Source organism: Bombina bombina, chromosome 6 (assembly GCF_027579735.1).
Source record: "Bombina bombina isolate aBomBom1 chromosome 6, aBomBom1.pri, whole genome shotgun sequence".
Taxonomy (NCBI): Eukaryota; Metazoa; Chordata; class Amphibia; order Anura; family Bombinatoridae; genus Bombina; species Bombina bombina.
In genome coordinates, this window is record NC_069504.1 from 709,305,385 (window position 1) to 709,331,717 (window position 26,333).

Here is a 26,333-nt window from a genome sequence, read left to right on the forward strand (position 1 = left end):
GATGATAAAAGAGAATCTTTTGTTGCATTTAAATTATATGTTACAATCAACACTGATAATGTTAAGTGTTCAACGGTTTCGAAATATGTAACAAAGTTTCTCAATAAAAAGAGTTTGGACTAAAAAAATTGGATCACTGAGGAAACATTAAAAAAAATTTTTTACAGTACACGGTCCCTTTTATTGTAGAAGAAATATGTTTAATTGATAGACAAAGACAAACAGTATGACAAGATTCAGTCTACATTAAAATTCTGTTCTGAAAGTTCAAGATTTAATTTCATAACCGTTGCAATCTCCTCCTCAGTTCCCAGATTCCCTTTTCTCAACATCATTTATTTACAGTGAATGCCTGCAGTCCTGTAATAGCTCTTCCAAGAATTAAAGCATGGACATCATGTGTACCTACAAAAAAAAAACAACAACAAAAAAAACTATTATTACAATTTAAAAAAAACACAAATTATATAAAAGGAATGTTATCAAACTGTTCTGTATCAAAAGAACAATTTATTTTTGACTAATCAACCTTAAAATGTTTATTAAAAGATAAAAACGGTTTCAGAGCATTGATACAAAGTCTGTAGCTCAGCACAAAGAGCCTAGCAGTCATGTGGGGCAGTGAAGGTACCCAATACTCAGAGCCTGGCACATATAGGGCAGCACAGGGACAAAGAGCCTAACACGTATTTGACGGCCTAGTCAGGGCCGGACTGGAAAAATCAGTCTGGCCCTGGAAATATTTGAAGACTAGACCCAGAACCCCCCCTCAATCCTGCTTTTACCCCCCCCCCCCCCTTACCTTAAATGCCTCTTTTCAGCCACAACATGCCCCAACACCCTCATCAGGAGCGGAACAGCTTTGAAGAAATGCGCTACGCATGCACACAAGGCTTGCTCCATGACCTCCCTGATGAAGGATGTGGCTCTATGGTGACAAGAGCCCACCAGTAACATAAAAATTCTCCATAATGAAGATAAATGTTTTTACCATCCGTTTTCAAACTTTTTCTTCTCAATGGAAACTAGGCCAGTATGTTTGGATAACAGATTGCCACACCTATATCAATTAGCACAGGGTTGCATATCAATACCTGTGGCTATGATGGAGAACTTTTCGGTGGGGAAGAATTATGAAATTATAGGTGTCATAAGTATATATAGACCGGTTAGCTACAAAATGTTTTTCATACCTTCATATGTGTTAACAGCCTCCAGATTCATGACGTGCCTGATGATATGATACTCATCTGAAATACCATTTCCCCCTAGCATGTCCCTTGCTTGCCTGGCTATATCAAGCGCCTTGCCACATGAATTCCTTTTTAGCATAGATATCATTTCTGGGGTGGCTCTAAAAAACGAGGGAGAAAGAGTTGTGTGAATTGCCGATATTATTCCATCTACCCTACCTTTATTTAAATCTATTCTTACTTGTTGAACAAACAGAAAATAATGAATTATACAAATAAGAAACTTGGAGTTCTTGTACCTTAATAATAAAAAAATAGGACAGTCAGTTGCAAAAACGAACTAATTTTTTTGTGTAAAAATTCTGCTTGTCCTATGTTCCCTAGAGAGGACAATAAGCAAAATTCTGTGACCTAATGATTTGCAAAAAGATACAAAATTGCCTTAACCAGGTAACTGATTGCTTACATACTAAATAATATTGGTTTCCTCTCTCTCAATATGTATTATATTTAAATAAATATTAATTGCCACAAAAAGTTTTACGTTTTCTATAAAATGTTTAAAAGCAAGGAAATTCCTAACAAACAGCCCTATTCCCCCTTGGGAGCTTTGAATGACACAGCTTCCTCTTCACCCTGACTCTTTGCAGTCTGCTTTACACCCTTTTACTCTCTCCCTCACACATAGCACCCTCCTCATCTGTTTGTTACACTCAACATCCTCCTTATCCTCTCACCCCTTCTTATTTATACACAGTCCTGCTTATCCTCTCAGCTCACTGCCCCTCACATGCCAGTCCTTGCTCACCCTCTTAGTCGCCCCTCACCGTGCAGCCTCTCCTATAACTCCTGCTCACCCTTCAAAACCACACTGACATTTCTCTAGTGTCATCACCTGTACGGTTACTAAAGTTAAAAAAAAAAAAAAAATTATATATATATATATATATATATAAAAAAAAGTTTCTAAATAAATATATATATATATATATATATTTAGAAGAAAAAAAAAAAGTTATATATATATATATTTAGAAGAAAAAAAGTATATATATATATATATATATATATATATATATATATATATATATATTTAGAAGAAAAAAAGTATATATATATATATATATATATATATATATATTTAGAAGAAAAAAAAAGTTTTATATATATATATATATATATAAACTTTTTTTTTTCTAAATATATAGAAACTTTTTTTTTCTTCTAAATATATATATATAGAAACTTTTTTTTTTTTAAATATATATATATATATATATATAGAAACTTTTTTTTTCTTCTAAATATATATATATATATATATATATATATATATATATATATATAGAAACTTTTTTTTTCTTCTAAATATATATATATATATATATATATATATATATATATATATATATATATATATATTTATTTAGAAACTTTTTTTTTCTTCTAAATATATATATATATATATATATATATATATATATATATATATATATATATATATATATATATATATATATATATATATATATATATTTATTTAGAAACTTTTTTTTCTAAATTAAGACCAACAACATACATTAAGACCAACAACATACAAGTGAGACAAACATTTAAGCATACACAAACCCCTCCCCCTAGTGCAAAAAACCGCCAAAAATGGTTGCCATAGCAACCAAGCAACCAGTTCAAAGTAAATACATTTACCAATGCAACAATGACATCAAAGAAACCAGATCATTATGGTTAATTAGCATCAGGTCAATTAGCAAATCAACACATCATCCTACCACATAATACACCTGCTGTATATTAGTACTTCTAATACCCCAGTGGCAGTGTGTCCTTTTAAAGAGACATATCACAATATTATTAGCTAAGTACAGGAACACAAGAATGTGTAGAAAAAAGGGGTTGAAAAAACGTTTAGTTAAACCACGGCACCTCAACATATTGAAATGCAATTCACGTAATGCACTTATAGTAAATGCCTAACTCATAATACCCGTACTACATAGTCAAGGGTCATGTGTACCATAAATGCTATAGAAGCAAATAGCAGCAAACTCGTTATACAGATACCTCAAACGATGTGACCGTATTACATGCACAAAGTGTAGCACGACCTATGTAATCACCCTGTTCAGCATCGGACCAACCTCGCGCTGAATCTAGCACAGCTACTAGCGGAACAACAAGGGATATGCGCATGCGTGGAAACCCGGCACAGTCCAGCCCCCAATGCTCCAGCTAGGTACCCAATAGGATAGAAAGGACAAGCCCCCACACCGGACAAACAGAGTTAATAAAATGGCATGGTAAGAGGGCCCCAAGGTACTACTAAGGGAAGGAAGGGTCCGGGTCATGAACGTAATAAATGCAGCAGGATATGCAGTAGAAGATAGTACAACACCCCTAATACCCAGATATCAGGAGTCACCCACTTAGGTCTAGTAACCCAGCTAGTTCAGTCTGACAAACACGATGAGAAGGGTATATGCGTCTGTCATTTCTAACCTGTCAGCACCGGTCTTGCGGTCAAGACACCTATTGTCCGTGCATAGGCAATTTTACAGGGTCACAAAAAGGATGTCTATAAGTGTGCGCATGCGTGTAAGCCATGCCCAGTCAATTATTACTGTGTAAGGCAAGGTCCCTGATAGGCCGTTTGGGACAAGCCCCTATCCCTGTGTGAGTGACAGTTTTGCTATGAGATAGGGGGGCAGGGGTCCAAAGTCAAAAGATATGTCGGTCACAGTATGTTTCAGGCTGATGCTGTGATTACAGGTTTGCTAGAGCCCGGTGGCCCAGAAATATACGGATCGCTATAAAGGAAAAGAGACCCCTAAACTAATGTGAATAAATACATAGTACAGGCAGGTCCCATCCCCCTAGATACAGAAAATACTAGTGCTAACAGGGTTCCGTAGTGCAAGGTTAGTAGCACCAGCACTCAGTGATGTGTCAACACTGCGGTGTGCATCAAAAGTAACATCCACTAATATACATAACAGAAACAACCTAAATAAGGGTACACCCATTGGGCACCCCTCCTGGAGGATAAATATGGGCAGAGCCTACAGCCAATCAGCAACCAGACTTCATGAACCCACTGTGGATAAAAGAATGCAAACATAGTATCAGCTACTGTACAAACTAAATTAATCCCCTTAGAAAGATACAACCAGATACATTAGAAGCGTACACAGCTTAGTTCATAAAAAACAATGCCAGTCTATCCCCATGTTCAAACCTCTGGGGTGTATAGTGTCCAGTTTGAAAATCCACTCGGCCTCCTTCTGTAAGAGACGGGTGTCCCTGTCACCTCCCCTAGGCATTGGGGGTACATGATCGATGAGTTTAAATCTCAGGTCCGCCACAGAGTGAGCCTTCTCCATAAAATGTCTGGCCACCGGTTGGTCACTCTTGCCTTTCTCAATTGCCGTCCGGATGGCACTCCTGTGATTAGCCATCCTTTTCTTAATGTCATCTGACGTCTTACCTATATAGAATAGGCCACAGTTGCAATTCAGCATGTACACCACAAATTTTGTGGTACACGTAAGGAAATGCTTGATCTTGTAGCTCGTGTTATTGTGTGGATGTTTGAATTGCTTGCATTGCAGCATGGCGTTACACGTTACACAACTCGGGCACTTGTAGGAGCCCCTTTTGGTGTTTGTCTTGACCTTGCTGTAGCTATCAGTTGGATCAGTGTTCATTAAGATGTCTTTTAGGTTTCTTCCCCTCTTATATCCAATTCTGGGTGGTCCATAGTCGTGGTATGGTAATGATGGATCAGTCTGGACAATATCCCATTTCTCTTTTAAAGTAACTCCTAGTGTTCTCGTGCTAGGGGTGTATGCAGTGACAAAATTCATCCTCTTCTGTTGGTCTCTTTTTGGCATTTTCATGCTCAACTGGGCCCTTGCTTCCTTTATAGTGTTACCATTGTATCCTCTGCTGTAAAACCGTGATTCCATTTCTTTCAGTTGTACCTCACGGTTTTCCTCTGATGTGTTATTGCGGATGACTCTCAGCAGCTGTGCCTTAGGGATGGCTTTTATGAGTGATCTTGGATGGTAACTAGAAGCATGTAGCAGTGTGTTTCTGTCGGTAGACTTTTTAAATAAGGTGGTACCCAATCTGTTGTTTATCTTATAAATTCTTAGATCCAGGAAATCCACTTCATTGTAGCTGGACACTTCCTTCAATTGAACCTGTCCCCCTATTGTGTTCAGGGATTTGACCCACTCGCCAAAGGACTCAATCGTGCCTCTCCAGACCACAACGATATCATCAATGTAGCGCTTGTAAAAGCGTACTTGTTGATTGTCATATACCTTGAACACCTTTTCCTCCATATGTTCCATGAATAAGTTTGCAAAAGCAGGTGCCATATTCGAGCCCATGGCCGTTCCCATGAGCTGAAGATAAAATCTCCTTTCGAATTTAAAGTAGTTCAGCTTAAGACATAGAGATAGAAGTTCAATAATAAAGCTGGTAGGGGGACCCACATATGGGCATCTTTCAAGGCAGTTGGTAATTATCTCCATCCCCATTTCGTGCGGTATAATAGTATAGAGGCTTGTGACATCAAGACTGGCAAGCACGTCTCCTGGTTCTATGTCAGATATGTCAGTGAGATATGCAATGAGTGTGGTGGAGTCTCTTAGGTATGAGCGCATGTTTACAACCAGTGGTTGTAGCATAGAGTCAACATATTTAGCCAGGGGTTGTAGGAGTGACCCCCGTGCTGAGACAATGGGGCGTCCAGGTGGATGTACCAATTGTTCGTGTATCTTGGGGAGTGTATAGAGAATTGGCCTGACTGGGTTATTAGTGGTTAGCCATTCCTTGGTGGTAGGGTCTATCCAGTTCATTTGTGCTGCATGTTCAATAACTGAGTCAATCCGTGCTTTATAGGTAATCGTGGGGTCACAAGGTAAGGCTTTGTAGGTTGAGACATCCGCCAGTTGTTTATCTATTTCAGTCTTATAATCTTGATAATCCTGCAGAACAACCGCACCACCCTTGTCCGCTGGGCGTATGACAATGGTAGAGTCATTTCTAAGGGATTGAACAGCTTCCCAGTCAGTTGTTGTCATATTATTTCTAGTTAGGCCTTGCTCCCTCTGTCCCAATCTTTGTTGGATAAGGCGAGTATATGTTCTAAAACTTGGATTCGTCGTGGGTGGTTCAAATGTACTTGGTTTCTAAAAGGGGTGTCTGTTTTCTTCCAATCCCTTTCCCTGGAAAAAGTCACCCAATTTCAGCTGCCTCTGGAAACGCATACTGTCAATATAAGTAGTGAAGTCATCAGCCTTAGTTGTGGGTACAAAGGAGAGGCCCTTCATAAGTACCCGCCTTTCGTTGTCATTCAGGACATGCTGGCTAAGATTGACCGTTACATCCTCCTCCTCCTGCGGGGTAGTGGGGGTCTTCTTCCAAAATCCGCCCCTGCGTGTATGCGGTCTTCGCCCCTTCCCCTGGAGCGGGTGGTAATGCCTAAAAAAGGCTGAGTGCTGTGCTGGTTCTCATTCTCCTGTGGCCGGTCACCCGAGTAATCCGTGTCAGAGCCAGAACTTGAATCCACCGTGTTCAGTTGTCGGTGTGCATATGTTCTAAACCTTCTTTGTCTTCTTGGCTGGTACTGGGCTCTTTCAACCGGTCCAAGTGTCCATCGGTAAACCTTTTTATCCTTATAATCCTCCATAACATAACCAAGTTTTTTGTTTTTGAAGGCAATTAAGGCATTGTTGTATTCCCGTAGTTGTGTGTTAATCTTGTCCATCCAGTTCTCTGATTTGTCCTGCATCAGGATCTGGCCTTTAACTTCCTCCAAAATGCTGATATCATCCTTTGCTTTTTGCATCTGACATCTGACTTCCTCGACCACTAGCAAGATCAAATCAAGGGAACATTTATTCAATATCGCTACCCATTTCCTGCAGAAGTCAGAGTTCTGTCTGCCTATGGTGGGCACATTGTTGATTCTAAAGCCTCTAGGTATCAGTCTCTTTCTATGGTACTCAGAAAGGTAAATGCCATGAAGTTTAAGATCCACCTCTTTTTTCTTCAATTTGATGAGTTGATTGTACACAGTCACAGCATTTTCCGCTGGATCTTCAGGTAGTAAGGTGTCAAACAGTATCCTTGCTGCATCCAAGTCACTCATGGATAGTGTCTCTGCACCCTCCACATCAGCTGGAATAGTGGCTGTGGCCTGCGTGGGTTCAATGTGCTCCATTGTTGCTTTAGTAGTACCAATTAGTCCCCAGTGAATACCCACACCGTGGTGATGATACAATGTTAAAACACAAGTCCGGTAGTACAACAGAGTGAGGGATCTGATGTGTCACTTGCTGGTGGGTGCATCAGGTGGGTATCCAAGCAAAAAGAGTCAGTTGCACTCTCACAAACAGTTCTCCAAGGGCCAGGGTGCTAGAGTAGTTGAAATGTAGCAAAACAGGAAACAGCACTCTCTGGACTTAAGTAAAAAACAAGTAGTTTATTCAGTAACGTTTCGGGGAATGCTCCCCTTCATCAGACCAACAACATACAAGTGAGACAAACATTTAAGCATACACAAACCCCTCCCCCTAGTGCAAAAAAAACGCCAAAAATGGTTGCCATAGCAACCAAGCAACCAGTTCAAAGTAAATACATTTACCAATGCAACAATGACATCAAAGAAACCAGATCATTATGGTTAATTAGCATCAGGTCAATTAGCAAATCAACACATCATCCTACCACATAATACACCTGCTGTATATTAGTACTTCTAATACCCCAGTGGCAGTGTGTCCTTTTAAAGAGACATATCACAATATTATTAGCTAAGTACAGGAACACAAGAATGTGTAGAAAAAAGGGGTTGAAAAAACGTTTAGTTAAACCACGGCACCTCAACATATTGAAATGCAATTCACGTAATGCACTTATAGTAAATGCCTAACTCATAATACCCGTACTACATAGTCAAGGGTCATGTGTACCATAAATGCTATAGAAGCAAATAGCAGCAAACTCGTTATACAGATACCTCAAACGATGTGACCGTATTACATGCACAAAGTGTAGCACGACCTATGTAATCACCCTGTTCAGCATCGGACCAACCTCGCGCTGAATCTAGCACAGCTACTAGCGGAACAACAAGGGATATGCGCATGCGTGGAAACCCGGCACAGTCCAGCCCCCAATGCTCCAGCTCATCGATCATGTACCCCCAATGCCTAGGGGAGGTGACAGGGACACCCGTCTCTTACAGAAGGAGGCCGAGTGGATTTTCAAACTGGACACTATACACCCCAGAGGTTTGAACATGGGGATAGACTGGCATTGTTTTTTATGAACTAAGCTGTGTACGCTTCTAATGTATCTGGTTGTATCTTTCTAAGGGGATTAATTTAGTTTGTACAGTAGCTGATACTATGTTTGCATTCTTTTATCCACAGTGGGTTCATGAAGTCTGGTTGCTGATTGGCTGTAGGCTCTGCCCATATTTATCCTCCAGGAGGGGTGCCCAATGGGTGTACCCTTATTTAGGTTGTTTCTGTTATGTATATTAGTGGATGTTACTTTTGATGCACACCGCAGTGTTGACACATCACTGAGTGCTGGTGCTACTAACCTTGCACTACGGAACCCTGTTAGCACTAGTATTTTCTGTATCTAGGGGGATGGGACCTGCCTGTACTATGTATTTATTCACATTAGTTTAGGGGTCTCTTTTCCTTTATAGCGATCCGTATATTTCTGGGCCACCGGGCTCTAGCAAACCTGTAATCACAGCATCAGCCTGAAACATACTGTGACCGACATATCTTTTGACTTTGGACCCCTGCCCCCCTATCTCATAGCAAAACTGTCACTCACACAGGGATAGGGGCTTGTCCCAGACGGCCTATCAGGGACCTTGCCTTACACAGTAATAATTGACTGGGCATGGCTTACACGCATGCGCACACTTATAGACATCCTTTTTGTGACCCTGTAAAATTGCCTATGCACGGACAATAGGTGTCTTGACCGCAAGACCGGTGCTGACAGGTTAGAAATGACAGACGCATATACCCTTCTCATCGTGTTTGTCAGACTGAACTAGCTGGGTTACTAGACCTAAGTGGGTGACTCCTGATATCTGGGTATTAGGGGTGTTGTACTATCTTCTACTGCATATCCTGCTGCATTTATTACGTTCATGACCCGGACCCTTCCTTCCCTTAGTAGTACCTTGGGGCCCTCTTACCATGCCATTTTATTAACTCTGTTTGTCCGGTGTGGGGGCTTGTCCTTTCTATCCTATTGGGTACCTAGCTGGAGCATTGGGGGCTGGACTGTGCCGGGTTTCCACGCATGCGCATATCCCTTGTTGTTCCGCTAGTAGCTGTGCTAGATTCAGCGCGAGGTTGGTCCGATGCTGAACAGGGTGATTACATAGGTCGTGCTACACTTTGTGCATGTAATACGGTCACATCGTTTGAGGTATCTGTATAACGAGTTTGCTGCTATTTGCTTCTATAGCATTTATGGTACACATGACCCTTGACTATGTAGTACGGGTATTATGAGTTAGGCATTTACTATAAGTGCATTACGTGAATTGCATTTCAATATGTTGAGGTGCCGTGGTTTAACTAAACGTTTTTTCAACCCCTTTTTTCTACACATTCTTGTGTTCCTGTACTTAGCTAATAATATTGTGATATGTCTCTTTAAAAGGACACACTGCCACTGGGGTATTAGAAGTACTAATATACAGCAGGTGTATTATGTGGTAGGATGATGTGTTGATTTGCTAATTGACCTGATGCTAATTAACCATAATGATCTGGTTTCTTTGATGTCATTGTTGCATTGGTAAATGTATTTACTTTGAACTGGTTGCTTGGTTGCTATGGCAACCATTTTTGGCGTTTTTTTGCACTAGGGGGAGGGGTTTGTGTATGCTTAAATGTTTGTCTCACTTGTATGTTGTTGGTCTGATGAAGGGGAGCATTCCCCGAAACGTTACTGAATAAACTACTTGTTTTTTACTTAAGTCCAGAGAGTGCTGTTTCCTGTTTTGCTATATCTATATATATATATATATATATATATATATATATATATATATATATATATATATATATATATATATATATATATATATATATATATATATATATATATATATATATATATATATATATATATATATATATATATATTTAGAAGAAAAAAAAAAAGTTTTATATATATATATATATATAAACTTTTTTTTTCTAAATATATATATATAGAAACTTTTTTTTTTCTTCTAAATATATATATATATATATATATATATTTATTTAGAAACTTTTTTTTCTAAATTTATATATATATACAGAAACGGTATGCACACATATAATTTTTTTACTAGTGACAATGTGATGTCATCAGTGATGTCTTTGAGGATGTCATGCAAAGCTCACAAGAGGGGAGTGGGGGCAGTTTATGTTAGGAATTTCCTTGGTTTTAAACATTTGATAGAAAACTTAAACTATGGCTTTTTTTGCCAATCGATTGGCTTGTTTTTCCCTAAGAAATTAAAACAGATAATCTACATATGTTTTAGAGAGAAAAAAAAATAAAAAAACTATAAGAAATATGAATTGTTATTTTGTTCTAATTTTTTTTAATAAACAAACACGTATTCAGCAAGAAGGGGCACTAACATATTATATATTTATAGGTTTGTGGGAGGATTGTATATATATAACAACTGCCATTTCAAGCAAAAGGCAAACCTTAGCTGCTTCACTGCTGTGCCACAATGCAGATTTAAAAAAAAAAAAAAGTGGAAGGAACAGGGGAGTTCCCCCGAGTGTGTCTGAAGCTCTCTCACAACGGATACTGTCGAAGCATCTGCAGTTCTCACTGATTTAAAAGGGACAGCAAACACCTTGTAATTACAAGACATTTAAGTTGCGTTGCTATAGAATAACATACCAGCCAAGTCTTAACATTTACTGCAATAAGTTATCAATAACCAACCACCCAATTTTTCTGACATATAAAAAATATATATTTTCCCTTCTGAGCTAGTAACTTTTTTTATTTAGGTATCAAACATATACATCCAAAGTCATAAGTACAACATTAAGGTACATATAAATGGATAAAAGTTTGCTTGACATTTAGTGTATCATAGACAATATACAACTTATTGTAACCGTTATTTGGGTAATACACTTATGCAACATTAAGGTACATATCTGTACCCAATTTTTAACTCAAGTACATAACATTAACAAGCATAGCTAACATTACACAGTCACAATATTACAATTGTAACCAATACCTTAAGTTTAGCTCTTTAAGCAAATTAGAGTGATACACTTAAATAACCTATACCAGTGATTTTTAACCTTTTTTTGCCGTGGCACACTTTTTTACATTAAAAAATCCTGTGGCACACCACCATCCCAAAATTTTAAAAAAAATCACACATTGTAGCCTAATAAAGTATATATATATATATATATATATATATATATATATACACACACACAAACTGTATGTATTGTGCTGTTATGCCATGCCTCCTACAAACTACCCCTGCACTGGGAGTAAAAAACAAGCAAAGTTTAAAAAATATGTCACACTGTTGTCAGTCTGCCGTGGCACACCTGAGGATCTCTCACGGCACACTGGTTGAAAAACACTGACCTATACAATGAGGATTATGTCTCTCGTTTATCTTATCTATAGTATAAGTATGTATCTGAAGCAAACAGTCTCATCTCTTCTTCAAGTATCATAACTGTTCGGTAAAAAAAAAAAAAGGGAATGATATGTCAGCAAGTGTGTATAACTATGAATGCGAGGAGAACAGTTACGCCCAACGTAGTGTAGTCCTACCATGAACTAAGCTCTTGAGCTAGTAACTTTTAACCCCTGACTAATAAACAGTAGTGAAAAACGTTATCTAGAGCGAATAATCAAGTGATCCATGACGTATTATAATGATTTAAAACTGTAATTATTTAAAGATAAATAATAAAAGTGAGCAGAATAAATAATGAGCATATATTGCCAATATTTTTCTACACTTAAACAATGCATGGGGTATTTCATTTTTTAGCTTAATGTTGACTTATAGGGATATTAAATACATCTAACTTTTAAGTAAAACTTGAGCTTTGTTCCACATTTTCTAGACAGGCCAAAAAGCAGAATCTGCAACCTTGGTTTTCAAAATGCTGAAAATTCCCTATAACCTGGCTATTTGATTTGCTGCATTTGCAGGTTAGAGAATTTGCCTATCAACCTTTTTATTTATTTATTTATTTTATTTTTTTAAACGGAGTGTGGGACAAGCACAATTTTTGCAAAAAAAAAAAAAAAGAAAAGTGCTGTTTAATGTGCTTTTAACCCCTTAATGACCACAGGACTTTTCCATTTTCTGACCGTTTGGGACCAAGGCTATTTTTACATTTTTGCGGTTTTTGTGTTTAGCTGTAATTTTCCTCTTACTCATTTACTGTACCCACACATATTATATACCGTTTTTCTCGCCATTAAATGGACTTTCTAAAGATACCATTATTTTCATCATACTGTATCTTTTAAGTTACTATAAAAAAATAAATAAATATGAGGAAAAAATGGAAAAAAAAAACACACTTTTTCTAACTTTGACCCCCAAAATCTGTTACACATCTGCAACCACCAAAAAACACCCATGCTAAATAGTTTCTAAATTTTGTCCTGAGTTTAGAAATACCCAATGTTAACATGTTCTTTGCTTTTTTGCAAGTTATAGGGCAATAAATACAAGTAGCACTTTGCTATTTCCAAACCACTTTTTTTCAAACTTAGCGCTAGTTACATTGGGCCACTGATATCTTCCAGGAATCCCTGAATATCCCTTGACATGTATATATTTTTTTTAGAAGACATCCCAAAGTATTGATCTAGACCCATTTTGGTATATTTCATGCCACCATTTCACCACCAAATGCGATCAAATAAAAAAAATTGTTCACTTTTTCACACATTTTGTTACAAACTTTAGGTTTCTCACTGAATTTATTTACAAACAGCGTGTGCAATTATGGCACAAATGGTTGTAAATGCTTCTCTGGAATCCCCTTTTTTCATAAATAGCAGACATATATGGATTTGGTGTTGCTTTTTGGTAATTAGAAGGCCGCTAAATGCCACTGCGCACCACACGTGTATTATGCCCAGCAATGAAGGGGTTAATTAGGGAGCATGTAGTGAGCTTGTAGGGTTAATTTTAGCTTTATTGTAGTGTAGTAGACAACCCTAAGTATTGATCTAGGCCCATTTTGGTATATTTTATGCCACCCTTTCACCGCCATATGCGATTAAAGAAAAAAAAAAAAGAAAATTTTTTCACAATTTTAGGTTTCTCACTGAAATCATTTACAAACAGCTTGTGCAATTATGGCACAAATGGTTGTAAATGCTTCTCTGGGATCCCCTTTGTTGAGAAATAGCAGACATACATGGCTTTGGCGTTGCTTTTTGGCAATTAGAAGGCCGCTAAATGCCGCTGCGCATCACACGTGTATTATGGCTAGCAGTGAAGGGGTTAATTAGGTAGCATGTAGGGAGCTTGCAGGGTTAATTTTAGCTTTAGTGTAGAGATCAGCCTCCCACCTGACACATTACACCCCCTGATCCCTCCCAAACAGCTCTCTTCCCTCCCCCACCCCACAATTGTCCCCGCCATGTTAAGTACTGGCAGAAAGTCTGCCAGTACTAAAAAAAAAAAGCTATCCTTGATAAAAAAATGTTTTAAAAAAAGGCATATTTACATATGCTGCTCTGGAGGATCCCCCCTTAGCCCCCAACCTCCCTGATACCCCCCAAACAGCTCTTTACCCATCCCCCTCTAACTTATTAGTAGCCATCTTTGGTACTGGCAGCTGTCTGCCAGTACCCAATTTATAGTAAAACATTTGTTATTATTCTTTTTTTAAAATAATTTTCTGTAGCGTAGCTTGCCCCCCCCAAAAGACCAACCCCCCACCCCCTCCCAGATCTCTTAGATTTACATAATTTAGATATATGTGGCCCTCACTGCCACTTTTCTCCCATAATTTTTCTGTAGTGTAGCGGTTCCCACCCGCTCCCTACCCGTTCTCTACCCGTGCGCACACCCCCGGCGTTCCCGCCCACGATCCCGCCCCCTCCACATCATACGGCCCATCGATGGCCGCCCACCCGCCTCCCAGACTAGCTCCCACCCACCAACGAAACCGGCCATCGATGTCCGGTGCAGAGAGGGCCACAGAGTGGCTCTCTCTGCATCGGATGGCCAAGGGGGGTTATTGCAGGATGCCTCGATGTTGAGGCATCACTGCAATAACCGAAAAGCAGCTGGAAGCGAGCAGGATTGCTTCCAGCTGCTTTCCAGACCGAGGACGTACGCCATACATCCTCAGGCGTTAAGTGTATTTTTTTTGAGGACGTATGGCGTACGTCCTTGGTCGTTAAGGGGTTAAATAACAAAATGTAAGGCATTTTTAAACACGTTTTATAATAGAAGGGCCACAGAGTGTGACTGGCACTTACCTTCCCTCATCTTTTAGACGACCTAGTTGTAGACAGGCCTGTAGGCCAATAGTAATTTCTGTCAACATGTCTGCCATCTTCTTCTGGATCAGTTGGTTTCTGGCAAGAGGGACGCCAAATTGTATCCTATGTAACATAAGGTGAAGAGGTAAATTGCCCACTTGTGTAAAGAACATGCTCCATACTACTATATGATTTTTGGAATAGACAGATGCCATATCCCCTGGTTATCCTTTTAAACAAAGGACACCAAGAAAACAAATTTGATAATATAAGTAAATTGAAAATCTTTTAAAACTGCATGCTCTCTCTGAATCTTGAAAGTTTAATTTCAATATCCCTTTAATGGTGTGTATGAAGACAATGCCCTGAAAAGATAGATTTGAAGAGTTGTGTTTCAGGGAGAATCAGAATGAGTAAAGAAGAGAACAAAATATCCCTATAACTTTACAAGCCACATTTGTTTTCTTTTTTGTGCAATATTCTGAAAATAAATGTGTGCGCGCGCCATTAAATGGACATTATAATGGCAAAAAAATAAATAAAAAAATTAAATGCTCTTATTTGTTACAGAAAGTTAGTTTTTGCACTGGTGACCCTTTTAAAACTAGGTGACGATCTTTAACCTCTACAAAAAAATAAAAAAAAAAATAAAAACGCATTTAAGTAAACTTCCTTTGATGAGCTACAAGACATACCCATGAGAAGGGAATGGTTAGTGATTGGCAGATACATGCATATGCCACTCATAATTGGCTCGCCAGCAGTGTCCTACTCAGGGGTTACATCGTGTTGCAGCTAGATTCCATTGTCAAGTAATGGAAACACTGTAAACTTTCTACAATGGCTCAAACTATGAATGAAAATAGAAGACATACCTATCTAAAGTATATTGCCTGGCGGCATGAAGACAAAACTCAGCTGCACCTAAGGCTCCCCAAGAAATACCATAACGAGCATTATTCAGACAGCCAAAGGGACCCTGCAAAACAAGCACATCATGAGTGAATTATATAGAGAAATACATGTTAAAAGACAGAGGGACATGAATCCCATTTTTTTTTCTTTCCTTATTCAGATAGCGTATATCATCATTTTAAACAACTTTATATTTACTTACTGTTATCTAGTTTGTTTTGTTCTCTTGGTATCCTTTATTGAAAATTATACCTAGGTAGGCTTAGGAGCTGCTGACTGGTGGCTGCACATATGTCTCATTTTATTGGCTCACTCAGTGTCTTCAACTAACTCCAAATAGTGCATTGCTGTTTCTTCAACAAATCATACCAATATGACACTGGTTTTCAAACCTGTCCTGAGGCCTCCCCAACAGGCCAGATTTTCAGGATTACCTTGGATGAGAGCAGGTAAAATAACCAGGTTTACTAATCAGCTGATTATTTCACCTGTGCTCTAGTTCAGATATCCTCAAAATGTGGCCTGATAGGGAGGTATGAGGGCAGGTTTAAAAACCATTGGAATAGAATGAAGCAAATTATAAAATAGAAGTTAACTGGTAAGTTGTTTAAAAATTGTATGCTCTATCTGAATCATTAAAGAAAAATGTTGATGTTCATGTGCCTTTAAGTAGAACTATTTGTTGCTATAACATTAGCACTAAAGTGAAATATTAGACAAACTGAACCCCAGCCACTTCAGTTTATATTCTTCAAAGAAACAGGAATAATCATATCCTAATTAAAAGGCACATTAAACACCAAATGCATGATAGATAGAATAATGTATTTAAAGCAACAGTTAGCCTGCAGATATTTTTTGTTAAAAATTATATTTTTTTGAATATTGAAAAAAATGGAGGAGTACAATTTTAGTGACTACCAAACAATGTATGCCACCATGTTGTAAACCAAGTTTCCTTCTCTGCTGGGACCAATAAGGGTCCGTTATAGCAGTTGGAACATCTTACACATATTTGTGGAATTAAATTGATAGTAAATCCTATCGTTTTTAAAACGCTAGGATTTACCAGTGCAACTAATAAAGGAGACTTTCAGTCATGAAATATAAAATACTTCATGCTGAAAGTTATTTTATTTGTCTGCAGCGTTCACCGCGCTGAACGCCTCAGGCAGCCCACGTCAGAACGCTATTTTTTATCACTGAGGTGGTTTTAGCCAATAGCTTGTTAGCCGTCTGGCATAATGCCAGCTGGCCCGCACGGCTATTGGCTAAGAGGTGGAAACATCCCCTCACTGAAAAAATAGCGTTCTGCCATGGGCTGCTTGAGGAGCTCAGCACAGTGAGCGCTTCAGATAAAAAGGATCTTTCAGCATGAAGTATTTTATATAGGAATTGGAAAGCCCACAAATGTCAAAATTAAATTACAGTAAAAAGGGGACAAAATAAATTATAAAAAGTACATTGCAAAGTTGTATTGCTAAATGTATTTACACATTTTATATTAAAATCTAATTTAAAAAAGACATTAAAGCTGAGATAGTATTCCCCATATAGGTTATAGATGTATAGTAAAAAAACATTTGTAATGTACTTGTTTTATTCCCCTTGTCTTATTGTCCTGTAATAGAAGTATTGTGTTTTACCAGTGCCCTGGAGGAACTGGCTGAATTGAATCCTGCAGATCTAACCCTGCAACATTTGTATTTGTTCCAATTTAAATCTAACCCTACATGGTTATAGCAGAAGATCTAAGATAAATATAATAAGGGGCTTTTCAAGGTGTATGCCCCAGGGTTGCAAAACAATCCAAAATTGTGCAAAATGACAGTTTTAAATTATTTTTCACCTGAGACCTCATATCTTTAAGAGGTTATAACCTTTTAAATCAATTTTTCAAATATTTTTTATCAGACAGTATTATGAGTGTAACTGTACTATTAAATGTAATATTAACTTTATTTTTGATGTGTTTTGTTTCGCTAACATTTAAACAGAGCTCTGTAGTTGCGCTAACATGACGCATGTTAAATTCAATTGTGCTCAAGCAAATGTGTTTACTGTCAACGCATGAAAAGCAGTAAAAATACAATCTCGCTCATACGCAACAGTTTGCACACCACTTTCAATCTATCCCTAAAAGAGGTGGGGGGGGGAAGAATTGTACAGTACAATGTCTCTTTAAGACCCACAGTTTTCAGCATTAAATTATAGAAAAATCTAATAATAAATGCACAAAGCATTTTTTTCTACACATATTTAAGGGACATAATACTCATATGCTAAATGACTTGAAACTGATGCAGTATAACTGTAAAAAGCTGACAGGAAAATATCACCTGAGCATCTCTATGTAAAAAAGGAAGATATTTTACCTCACAATTTCCTCAGCTCAGCAGAGTAAGTTCTGTGTAAAAAGTTAAACTCAGCTGCTGTCCAGCTTCAGGTAAAAAAAAAATAAAAAAAATGAAGAAATGAACAGCAGCCAATCAGCATCAGCAGTGCTGAGGTCATGAACTCTTTTACTATGCTGCATCACTTTCAAGTGTTTCAACATTTGGGTATCATAGCGCTTTAAACATTTTATAATACAATCTCAAAGTGTCATGTCCTTTAAAAGAATATTTTTTGTCTAATCTTTGGTTCGTTGTACATAAGACAGTATCTTACACCCATTCCTGAAACATTTGGAAGCAGATTTTCCTCTGGTATTTCTACATCTTCCATAAGGATCATGCCTGTTGCTGAAGCCCGAAGAGAAAATTTGCCTTCTATTTTGGGGGTGGACAGCCCCTTAGTTCCCCTCTCAATCAGGAAACCCCTGACTCTACCATCTTCACATATTGCCCAAACCACACAGAGGTCAGCAATAGGGGAATTAGTGATCCTAAGTAAGGAAACAGGAGAGATACAGACATCATAAAACACTGCTTTAAAATATACTAAAGCATCATTAACCCCTTCCTTGCAGAGCAAGAGTTGTATTAGTTATTTATTTGCATTTATATATAAATTGTTATATTCTATTGGTAAAAATACCTTTTTTTCTCCTCAAAAGACCAAGTCTTTTTAGAAAATAAACAAGTAATTAAATAAATTTGCAGAAATAACATAATGTAAGAAAAACCCCAATATGAAAAAGGACGGGAGTCATTGTGTATTAGATATTTCACACACACACATGTTTTATGGTCTTATATTTAGCATCAGTTCACATTCCAAAAACATAAAAAATTTAGGAGTTTATAACCACATTTTCAATATAAATGTATTCATTTTTGTCACTATACCATTTAGTAATTTATGCAGAAAATGACTAGGTCTAAAATACTGAATATAAACCTTAACATTTTAGATATTTTAAAATTAGATACAATTCGGATTTAGCAGAAAAGGCAACCTAAGTTACAATATGGCGGCGCCCACTGCTTTATGGACATTAACTTTACCCTTATTTTTTCAATATTTAAACAAACTAATATCATGTTTTAAAAATACAGGTACAAAATTATTCTCAAGCTAATATTTGCTCTGAATACATCACTCAAGCAATTATTTATTTATTTATTGTTAAATGTCCCTTTAAGTGTTGCTGCAAGTTATTGCCGTTTTTTTTTTTTTTTTTTACACGGATCACTTACTGGAGGATAAGATCCTTTATTCGAAAGACTCTCCTCTTTCAAATGAGGAGTCACTGTGCAAACCCACCACCACCACCAACTGAAGCTTCACTCGCAAGGAAGTCCCTGGAGTTCCTTTGACATCATCATGCTTATGTGGTGACATCACAGTGAATTCCTACTACTGCTAGTGATAGGAAAGGAGACAGCAGTCTTCTTTACTAGCTGCAGTTTTGGAGGTTGCCAGGATCTGATTTGTAAGGGGGAACACCCAGGATGATTATATGTAATTGTCATTTTCCCTCTGAGCATAATGTGGATGATAACAACATGGTTTCACCACCAAGTGGTTATCCTCAGTAATTTTGTATGTGGTAATAAAATTAGCCATGTGTAGGGAGTCATACCATGTTTTGGATCCATTCAGTGTGTAAGATTTGCCACTTGGGTTGTAACGCGCTCTGGTTTCCATCCCTGCTGGGTCACTACCATGGTTTGGTTCTGTGAGACCAAAACAGCCAAGCAATTCCCCTCTTGCTGTCAACAGATGTAAAATAGTGTAAAAACACAGTCATAGAGCTAGCTGGCTTCTAATGTTACATCATGACAAGTATGCACAGTAACAATGATACTGCAATCTCTTTATCAAACATAATTGTCATCTACGTACCACACTTGCAGTCATGAGAGCCTTCCAAAGTCACACAATACAACTACACGATATACAGAATACTGTACTCTCAGCTTAGGTGTAAACTACCTATTTATATAAGCGATACATTAAAGTAAACCTCAGACGCATTATTCAGTTCAATATCATTTGGGGCTAGAGATAAATGCACACTTAAAGTGGCATTAAAAGTATTTTAATGTGTTGCATCTAAAAGAAAGCTTTACAAAAAGTATTATATATTGTTTTACTTCTTTTAAAAATTGTATGGTCCTCCGATAGATAGGAAATAAATACATACGTATTTCATGACTGTAAAGGGTTGTCCCTGTACACAGAGTTGTGAGATTTATTCATGAAAAAGTATTTTTAAAGGGATATGAAATCCAATTTTTTTTCTCTTTTATGATTCAGATACAGCATATAAATTTTAAACAACTTTCTAATTTACTTTTATTATCAAATTTGCTTCATTCCCTTGGTATCCCAAACAGTGCCCACCACACAGCCCATCCACCATACAGCACATTCCTCTCACCTATCAATGAGCAAACATACATAGCCAAAACAAATTTGATATATTCCATTTTGGGTGTTGCTACAAATTATATATATATATCACACACATATACACACACACACTGTATATATTTTTACACTTGCACTACTTTTTTCTTACACAATGCTCTCTTACCAAGTCTGGGCAGGTATTTTTGCTTCTGTTCTTCTGTCCCGTATGCGTAGATTGGATGCATAACAAGAGAGGATTGGACGCTCATCACTGACCGATAGCTGCTGTCTACCCTCTCCACCTCGCGAGCTAACAGTCCGTATGCCACATAAGATGTACCTGCACACCCATACCCTTGTACCAAAACAACAACAATGGCCCAGTTAAAAGGAAGATAATGTCAGCATTTATATATTCAGAATCTTTAAAAAAACACAAACAGCTGGAGCATTTTATTCAACGGGAACGGTTTGCAGAGTTGGTTATGCTCTGTGTGAATGGAGGATATAATAGAATATATACTGGGATAATCAACAACATCAAAACTTAATTTCCTTTGCTTAGAAGTTTATTTTGCCCACCTTTTTGTCTCCACCTTTAAGTAAAATAAAATCTGGATTCTTTGGCGACTTGCCAATAATGAGGACACTACTACTGGAGGCTTCATTATTTTAAAAGGTGTTGACAATTTCTGTGATGTCAGTCTGTGGTAAAGTTATTGTAAAATTAACTTCATAGCCATAATTAGATGAAATGACGTCATCAATAATATCACATTTGTCACATATATATAAAGTTATTGTAAAGTTATTGTAAAATTAACTTCATAGCCATAATTAGATGAAATGACGTCATCAATAATATCACATTTGTCACATATATAGATAACTGAGGGACAGAGGTGATTTCCATTTACAAAATCTTAGCATCTTTCCGGTTTCAGAAATGAAAGGCGGATTTTTTTACAAAAAAAAATCCTTATATCGCTAAACTTCTTTATTTTCTTGGAATTTATATGTAGAATAATTTAAAAAGTTACTAATTTTAGGATCTGTAGCTCGCTAGTTCTCAAGACTTGTCATGCCCTTCAATAAGCACAATGTCATATACCATATTATTACAAATGTATTGTTACTAATACAACTGTTTTTTGTGTGTTCAATGGACCAACCCAATTGTGTAACCAATAAAATATCACACACAAACTCATTTCATAAAAGATATATTTTTTTTATACTGCAATTTAACTCAAACTTTTGGATACCAGTGTTTTGTTTTAACAAAAATATTTGAGGATAAACATTTATGTCAAGAATAGTTCATTCATAAATTAAAGGAATGGGAAACGTGTGCTTTGTTTCAATGGAAACCTCTGCTGTAGAGGTAAAATATCATTCACACCTCTGTCTGTTGCTCATGTCTACAACCTTTATCCTTGCTTATTTATTTTTAGTAGGCCAGCATGATACAGCCACTCAGAGGTTGTATCATTTGCATATTAAAGGGACAGTCTACCCCAGAATTTTTATTGTTTTAAAAGATAGATAATCCCTTTATTACCCATTCCCCAGTTTTGCATAACCAACACAGCTATATTAATATACTTTTAACCTCTGTGATTATCTTGTATCTAAGACTCTGCAAACTGCCCCTTTATTTCAGTTCTTTTGACAGACTTGCAGTCTGGCCAATCAGTGCCTGCTCCCAGATAACTTCACGTGCACGAGCACAGTGTTATCTATATGAAATACGTGAACTAACACCCTCTAGTGGTGAAAAACGGTTAAAATGCAATCTGAAAAGAGGTGGCCTTCAAGGTCTAAGAAATTAGCATATGAACCTCCTAGGTTACGCTTTCAACTAAGAATAGCAAGAGAACAAAGCAAAATTGGTGATAAAAGTAAATTGGAAACTTGTTTAAAATTACATGCTCTATCTGAATCATAAAAGTTTATTTTGGCCTAGACTGTCCCTTTAACCATTTGTTTCCCCTGTATCACAATGAGGGTTGGTTGGCAAGTGCAAATCAGTAGCTGGAAATATACATCATTATCAGCATCATTATATATATAGCGATACAGAATTTAAATAAACTATTCAAACAAATACATTTATGAAGAATGTGGGAGCTGAACAGACAACAATGGGGTTAACAGCCTCTTTTAGGTCTGACATTCTTGTTACCATTAATAGTTGATCCGAGAACACCAAGTGATCCCATTTCTGATAATATCTCCCGGTCAAACTCTGCAAGCAATAATAAAATGTATATTACAAACACTGTGCCTTTCTTATGGTACTCTGTGCTGTGTGAACAGAAATAACAGAGAGACTGCAAGGTTAGGTACAATAAAGAGTAATGATTGTGGTGTGTGTAGTTGCAGTGTCAGCTGTGCATGTGGGATTGTAAACATCAGAGAGAATTGCTGACTGAAATGTCATTTTTACCTTCTTTTCTGTTGGCCATGAGGATGCGGGGCATCAGCCTGTCCTGGCAGTAGGAGCGGAAACTGTCTCTTATGAGGATTTCTTCCTCTGTTAGCTGGGAATCCAGACACAGGGGGTCTTGCCAGTCAAATTGTACTGAAAACAGAGACAGACTCATGGAACAAATGTACCAGTACATAAAATCAAGGGTATTGCTAAATCACATGTTCCCCTAACCCAGAGCTTTCCAAACTTTTCATGCTGGTGACACACTTTTTAGACCTACATCATTTCGTGACACAGTAATTCAGTTGTACCAGCAAACAGGAGGTTAAACTAACTTGTTTTAAGAGATACAGACACATACATAAATTATATAATAATGAAATGTATTTACAAGTAACAGTATGTGTGTGCAAGAATTAAAAAAAAGTTTAATAACATCAATAGCTACTTACTATTTTAATGGGGTGTATGAGGTTGATAAGATGAACACAGTTTCTGAATATTTAGTGGAATATTAGATAAAGACACTCTCATTTCATCATCAATCATTTTAAAGCTTCCACTTCCTATCCATATATGAAGAGCAGTGGCAGCAATGCACTACTGGGAGCTAGCTGCAAAAAAAAAACACTGTGACTTCTGACTTAAGCTCAGCACTTAAACTGCCGCCCTCAGAGTTCCGTGAGTCCGATTGACTACTGCCCGTGGTGCAAACACACTGCTGTCCCACTCACTGACTACACATGCAATCACAAGCCGATTAAGGAGACTTCACGTGCAGTCAGGAGCCAATGTGCCACCAAAGCCGCCAATGGGAATAGTTTTAGTTCCCACTGAGCTGCGCCAATTGGTTAAGATGATCTGTGACCCACTAGGTATCAATCACGTGTCAACCATGTGATATGCGTAGCAGGCAGGCAGAAAGTCGGAAACCAAAAAAATACAAATTTAAAAAATTTGTGCTGAAGCAGGGACACACCTACACACTGCTGCCGACACACTAGTGTGTCCCGACACAGAGTTTGGAAAGCACTGCCCTAACCAGTATAAATATTAGACACATACACTGACCCAGCATGGCCTTCCTGAAGCAGAACACTTGCCCACTTCCCATAATGCACATGGGTCATTGACAAATAATAATATAAAAACAAAAACTTACATTTTTTGCTTTTATGTTCCTTCTGTGTCTGAAAGTCTGAAAATGCAAACAATGAAACATTAAAATAAAACATATCAATGGCCAACTATACAGGTTTATTTCACTCTAATAGCAAAAGGGCTTATGTGCAATTCTCTTATCCATCACTCAGCTGCTATGTCTATCCCATTGTTGCTGTGTGTATTTTCATTACTGTTTTATTTTTTACCAAACCAGTAGTGTTCATTACTTGACAATTAGAATGTTACCTAAACTCAGTGACAGAATACAAATGACTTAGCATTTAATTTAAAGCATAAAAAGTAAGTTCTACATAAGTATATAAGTGAAGATATCCATTCAAATAACATGTATAGTAATAACACTGCTCTACACTACATATAATCTCAAGCTGCATTGTCTGACTGTATGTAAATGATGTTTAAAAATACTGTAGCAGTTTCCTATATGTATAGAAACAAGGGTCATATTTAAATACATCACAGGATCTTCTAATTTACCATTCAGTTAACTTAAAGTGCTAGATGACCACAGCTCTCACCTTTCTGCTTTGTAACTGTGCCTTGAGTCCTAACAGCACTAAATGTTATAGACCGTCTGGCTGCATTTAGTAGCCGCAAGGTAGTGTTGGTCAACGACATTGTGCCTGTTCTAAGAAACAATGAGGATAATAAAATTTATATTTAATATATATATATATATATATATATATATATATATATATATATATATATATATATATATATATATATATATAATTATTATCTTGCATTAATATGTGAATCACACAACAGTTTTAAACAATCAAATAATAGTATTACATAGATTCATAGTCCTTATTTCCTTATCAAAGTATAGATTACTCTGATGTTAAAAGGGATATTAAACCCATTTTTTTCCCTTTCGTGATTTAGAAAGAGCATGCCATTTTAAACAACTTTCTAATTTACTTCTATTGTCTAATTTGCTTCATTCTCTTTAAATACTTTGCTGAAAAGCATATCTAGATAGGCTCAGTAGCTGCTGATTGGTTGCTGCAGATAGATGCCTCGTCTGATTGGCTCACCCATGTGCATTGCTATTCTTTCAACAAAGGATATCTAAAGAATGAAGCAAATTAGATAATAGAAGTAAATTGGAATGTTGTTTAAAATTGTATTCTCTATCTGAATTATGAAAGAACATGTTTGGGTTTACTATCCCTCTAAATTATAAAGACTATAAGCATTTCCCTAGGTATAATACAGTGTAGGTTTAGCACAGCAAATGTCCATTGTTCAAAGGTCAGTCTGTAGGCAGTGGTCCCACATAGCTTATATCTGGCTTGGTCATGAATGCAGAATACATTGAGACCCATGTACTCCATTTATATCCTGTAGTGTAATTCACGTGGAACTTAGCAAATATGTTACCAGTTGATTACAAATGGTAAAATGCCTATTTAAAATACATGCAGCATGAGAAATGACAGAGGGAACGTTGCTTTGAATGTTACCCTATACCTTCACCAATCAGAACCAAAGGAATGTTACAACGCCCCTTGTTCCTGCCAATCGGATTGAGCAATAATTAAAATTAGTCTGGAGAAAACTAAATAGCTAGGAATCACATGAACGAATATCACTGTGAATTGGACAAAACAATATAAATAACAAGAACAATTGAAACAAATACAATGTGATCCATAGGATACGTATTGCAACTTTACTGAGAGAATTACAATGTATTTATGCGTGTACAGATCTGTGTCCTCCTATGCTCCAACAACATCTGTAAATTCAAAGAAGCACTGCCAGACTGAACTTTAGTCTCAAGGAAGGGATTTAACTATTATATGAAAGTCAGTTCATAACCTGTTTTTAGACCATTATACGAATAATGAGTTTAACATAAATGTGTGAATTTTCGTTATTAATAGATTAAATGTTTATGATTACAATAAAATAAAAATGTATAGAAACACAATCCAGACACGAATTTCCATATGTATTGCTGCAAACTGGCGATGCTATAACATTGTATCTAGTTTTATATTTGTGACGATTTAATGTAGCTACAAAGTGCGTGTGTGTACTTTTCTCGTTCGTGTAAATAACATCCGTGTAAAAAAAACAAAAAATAAACTGTAATTTCTATACTGTACTGCAACATACAGCAATGGCAGTCTGGCACCAAAGGGTTAATATGATGAAAGGGGACAGTCATGATATTGGGATTCTCTGAGTGTGTAATTGTGGGACCTTGAACC

The 26,333-nt window shown here is 37.0% G+C and overlaps 1 protein-coding gene across 1 annotated transcript in view; it reads right to left on the minus strand.

Moving 5' to 3' along the window:
• Window positions 1-157: 157 nt before the first annotated feature.
• GCDH (glutaryl-CoA dehydrogenase) overlaps window positions 158-26,333 on the minus strand; it is a 26,683-nt gene continuing 507 nt past the window's right edge. The window contains exons 2-12 of the mRNA XM_053717877.1: window positions 24,627-24,736; window positions 24,086-24,121; window positions 22,939-23,073; window positions 22,675-22,737; window positions 20,674-20,844; window positions 19,717-19,846; window positions 18,360-18,576; window positions 15,650-15,753; window positions 14,772-14,897; window positions 1,194-1,354; window positions 158-405 (exon numbers count right to left, since the gene is read on the minus strand). Coding sequence (XP_053573852.1) covers window positions 332-405; window positions 1,194-1,354; window positions 14,772-14,897; window positions 15,650-15,753; window positions 18,360-18,576; window positions 19,717-19,846; window positions 20,674-20,844; window positions 22,675-22,737; window positions 22,939-23,073; window positions 24,086-24,121; window positions 24,627-24,726 — 1,317 coding nt within the window. The 5' untranslated portion in view covers window positions 24,727-24,736 and the 3' untranslated portion in view covers window positions 158-331. The remainder of the gene's footprint in view (window positions 406-1,193; window positions 1,355-14,771; window positions 14,898-15,649; window positions 15,754-18,359; window positions 18,577-19,716; window positions 19,847-20,673; window positions 20,845-22,674; window positions 22,738-22,938; window positions 23,074-24,085; window positions 24,122-24,626; window positions 24,737-26,333) is intronic.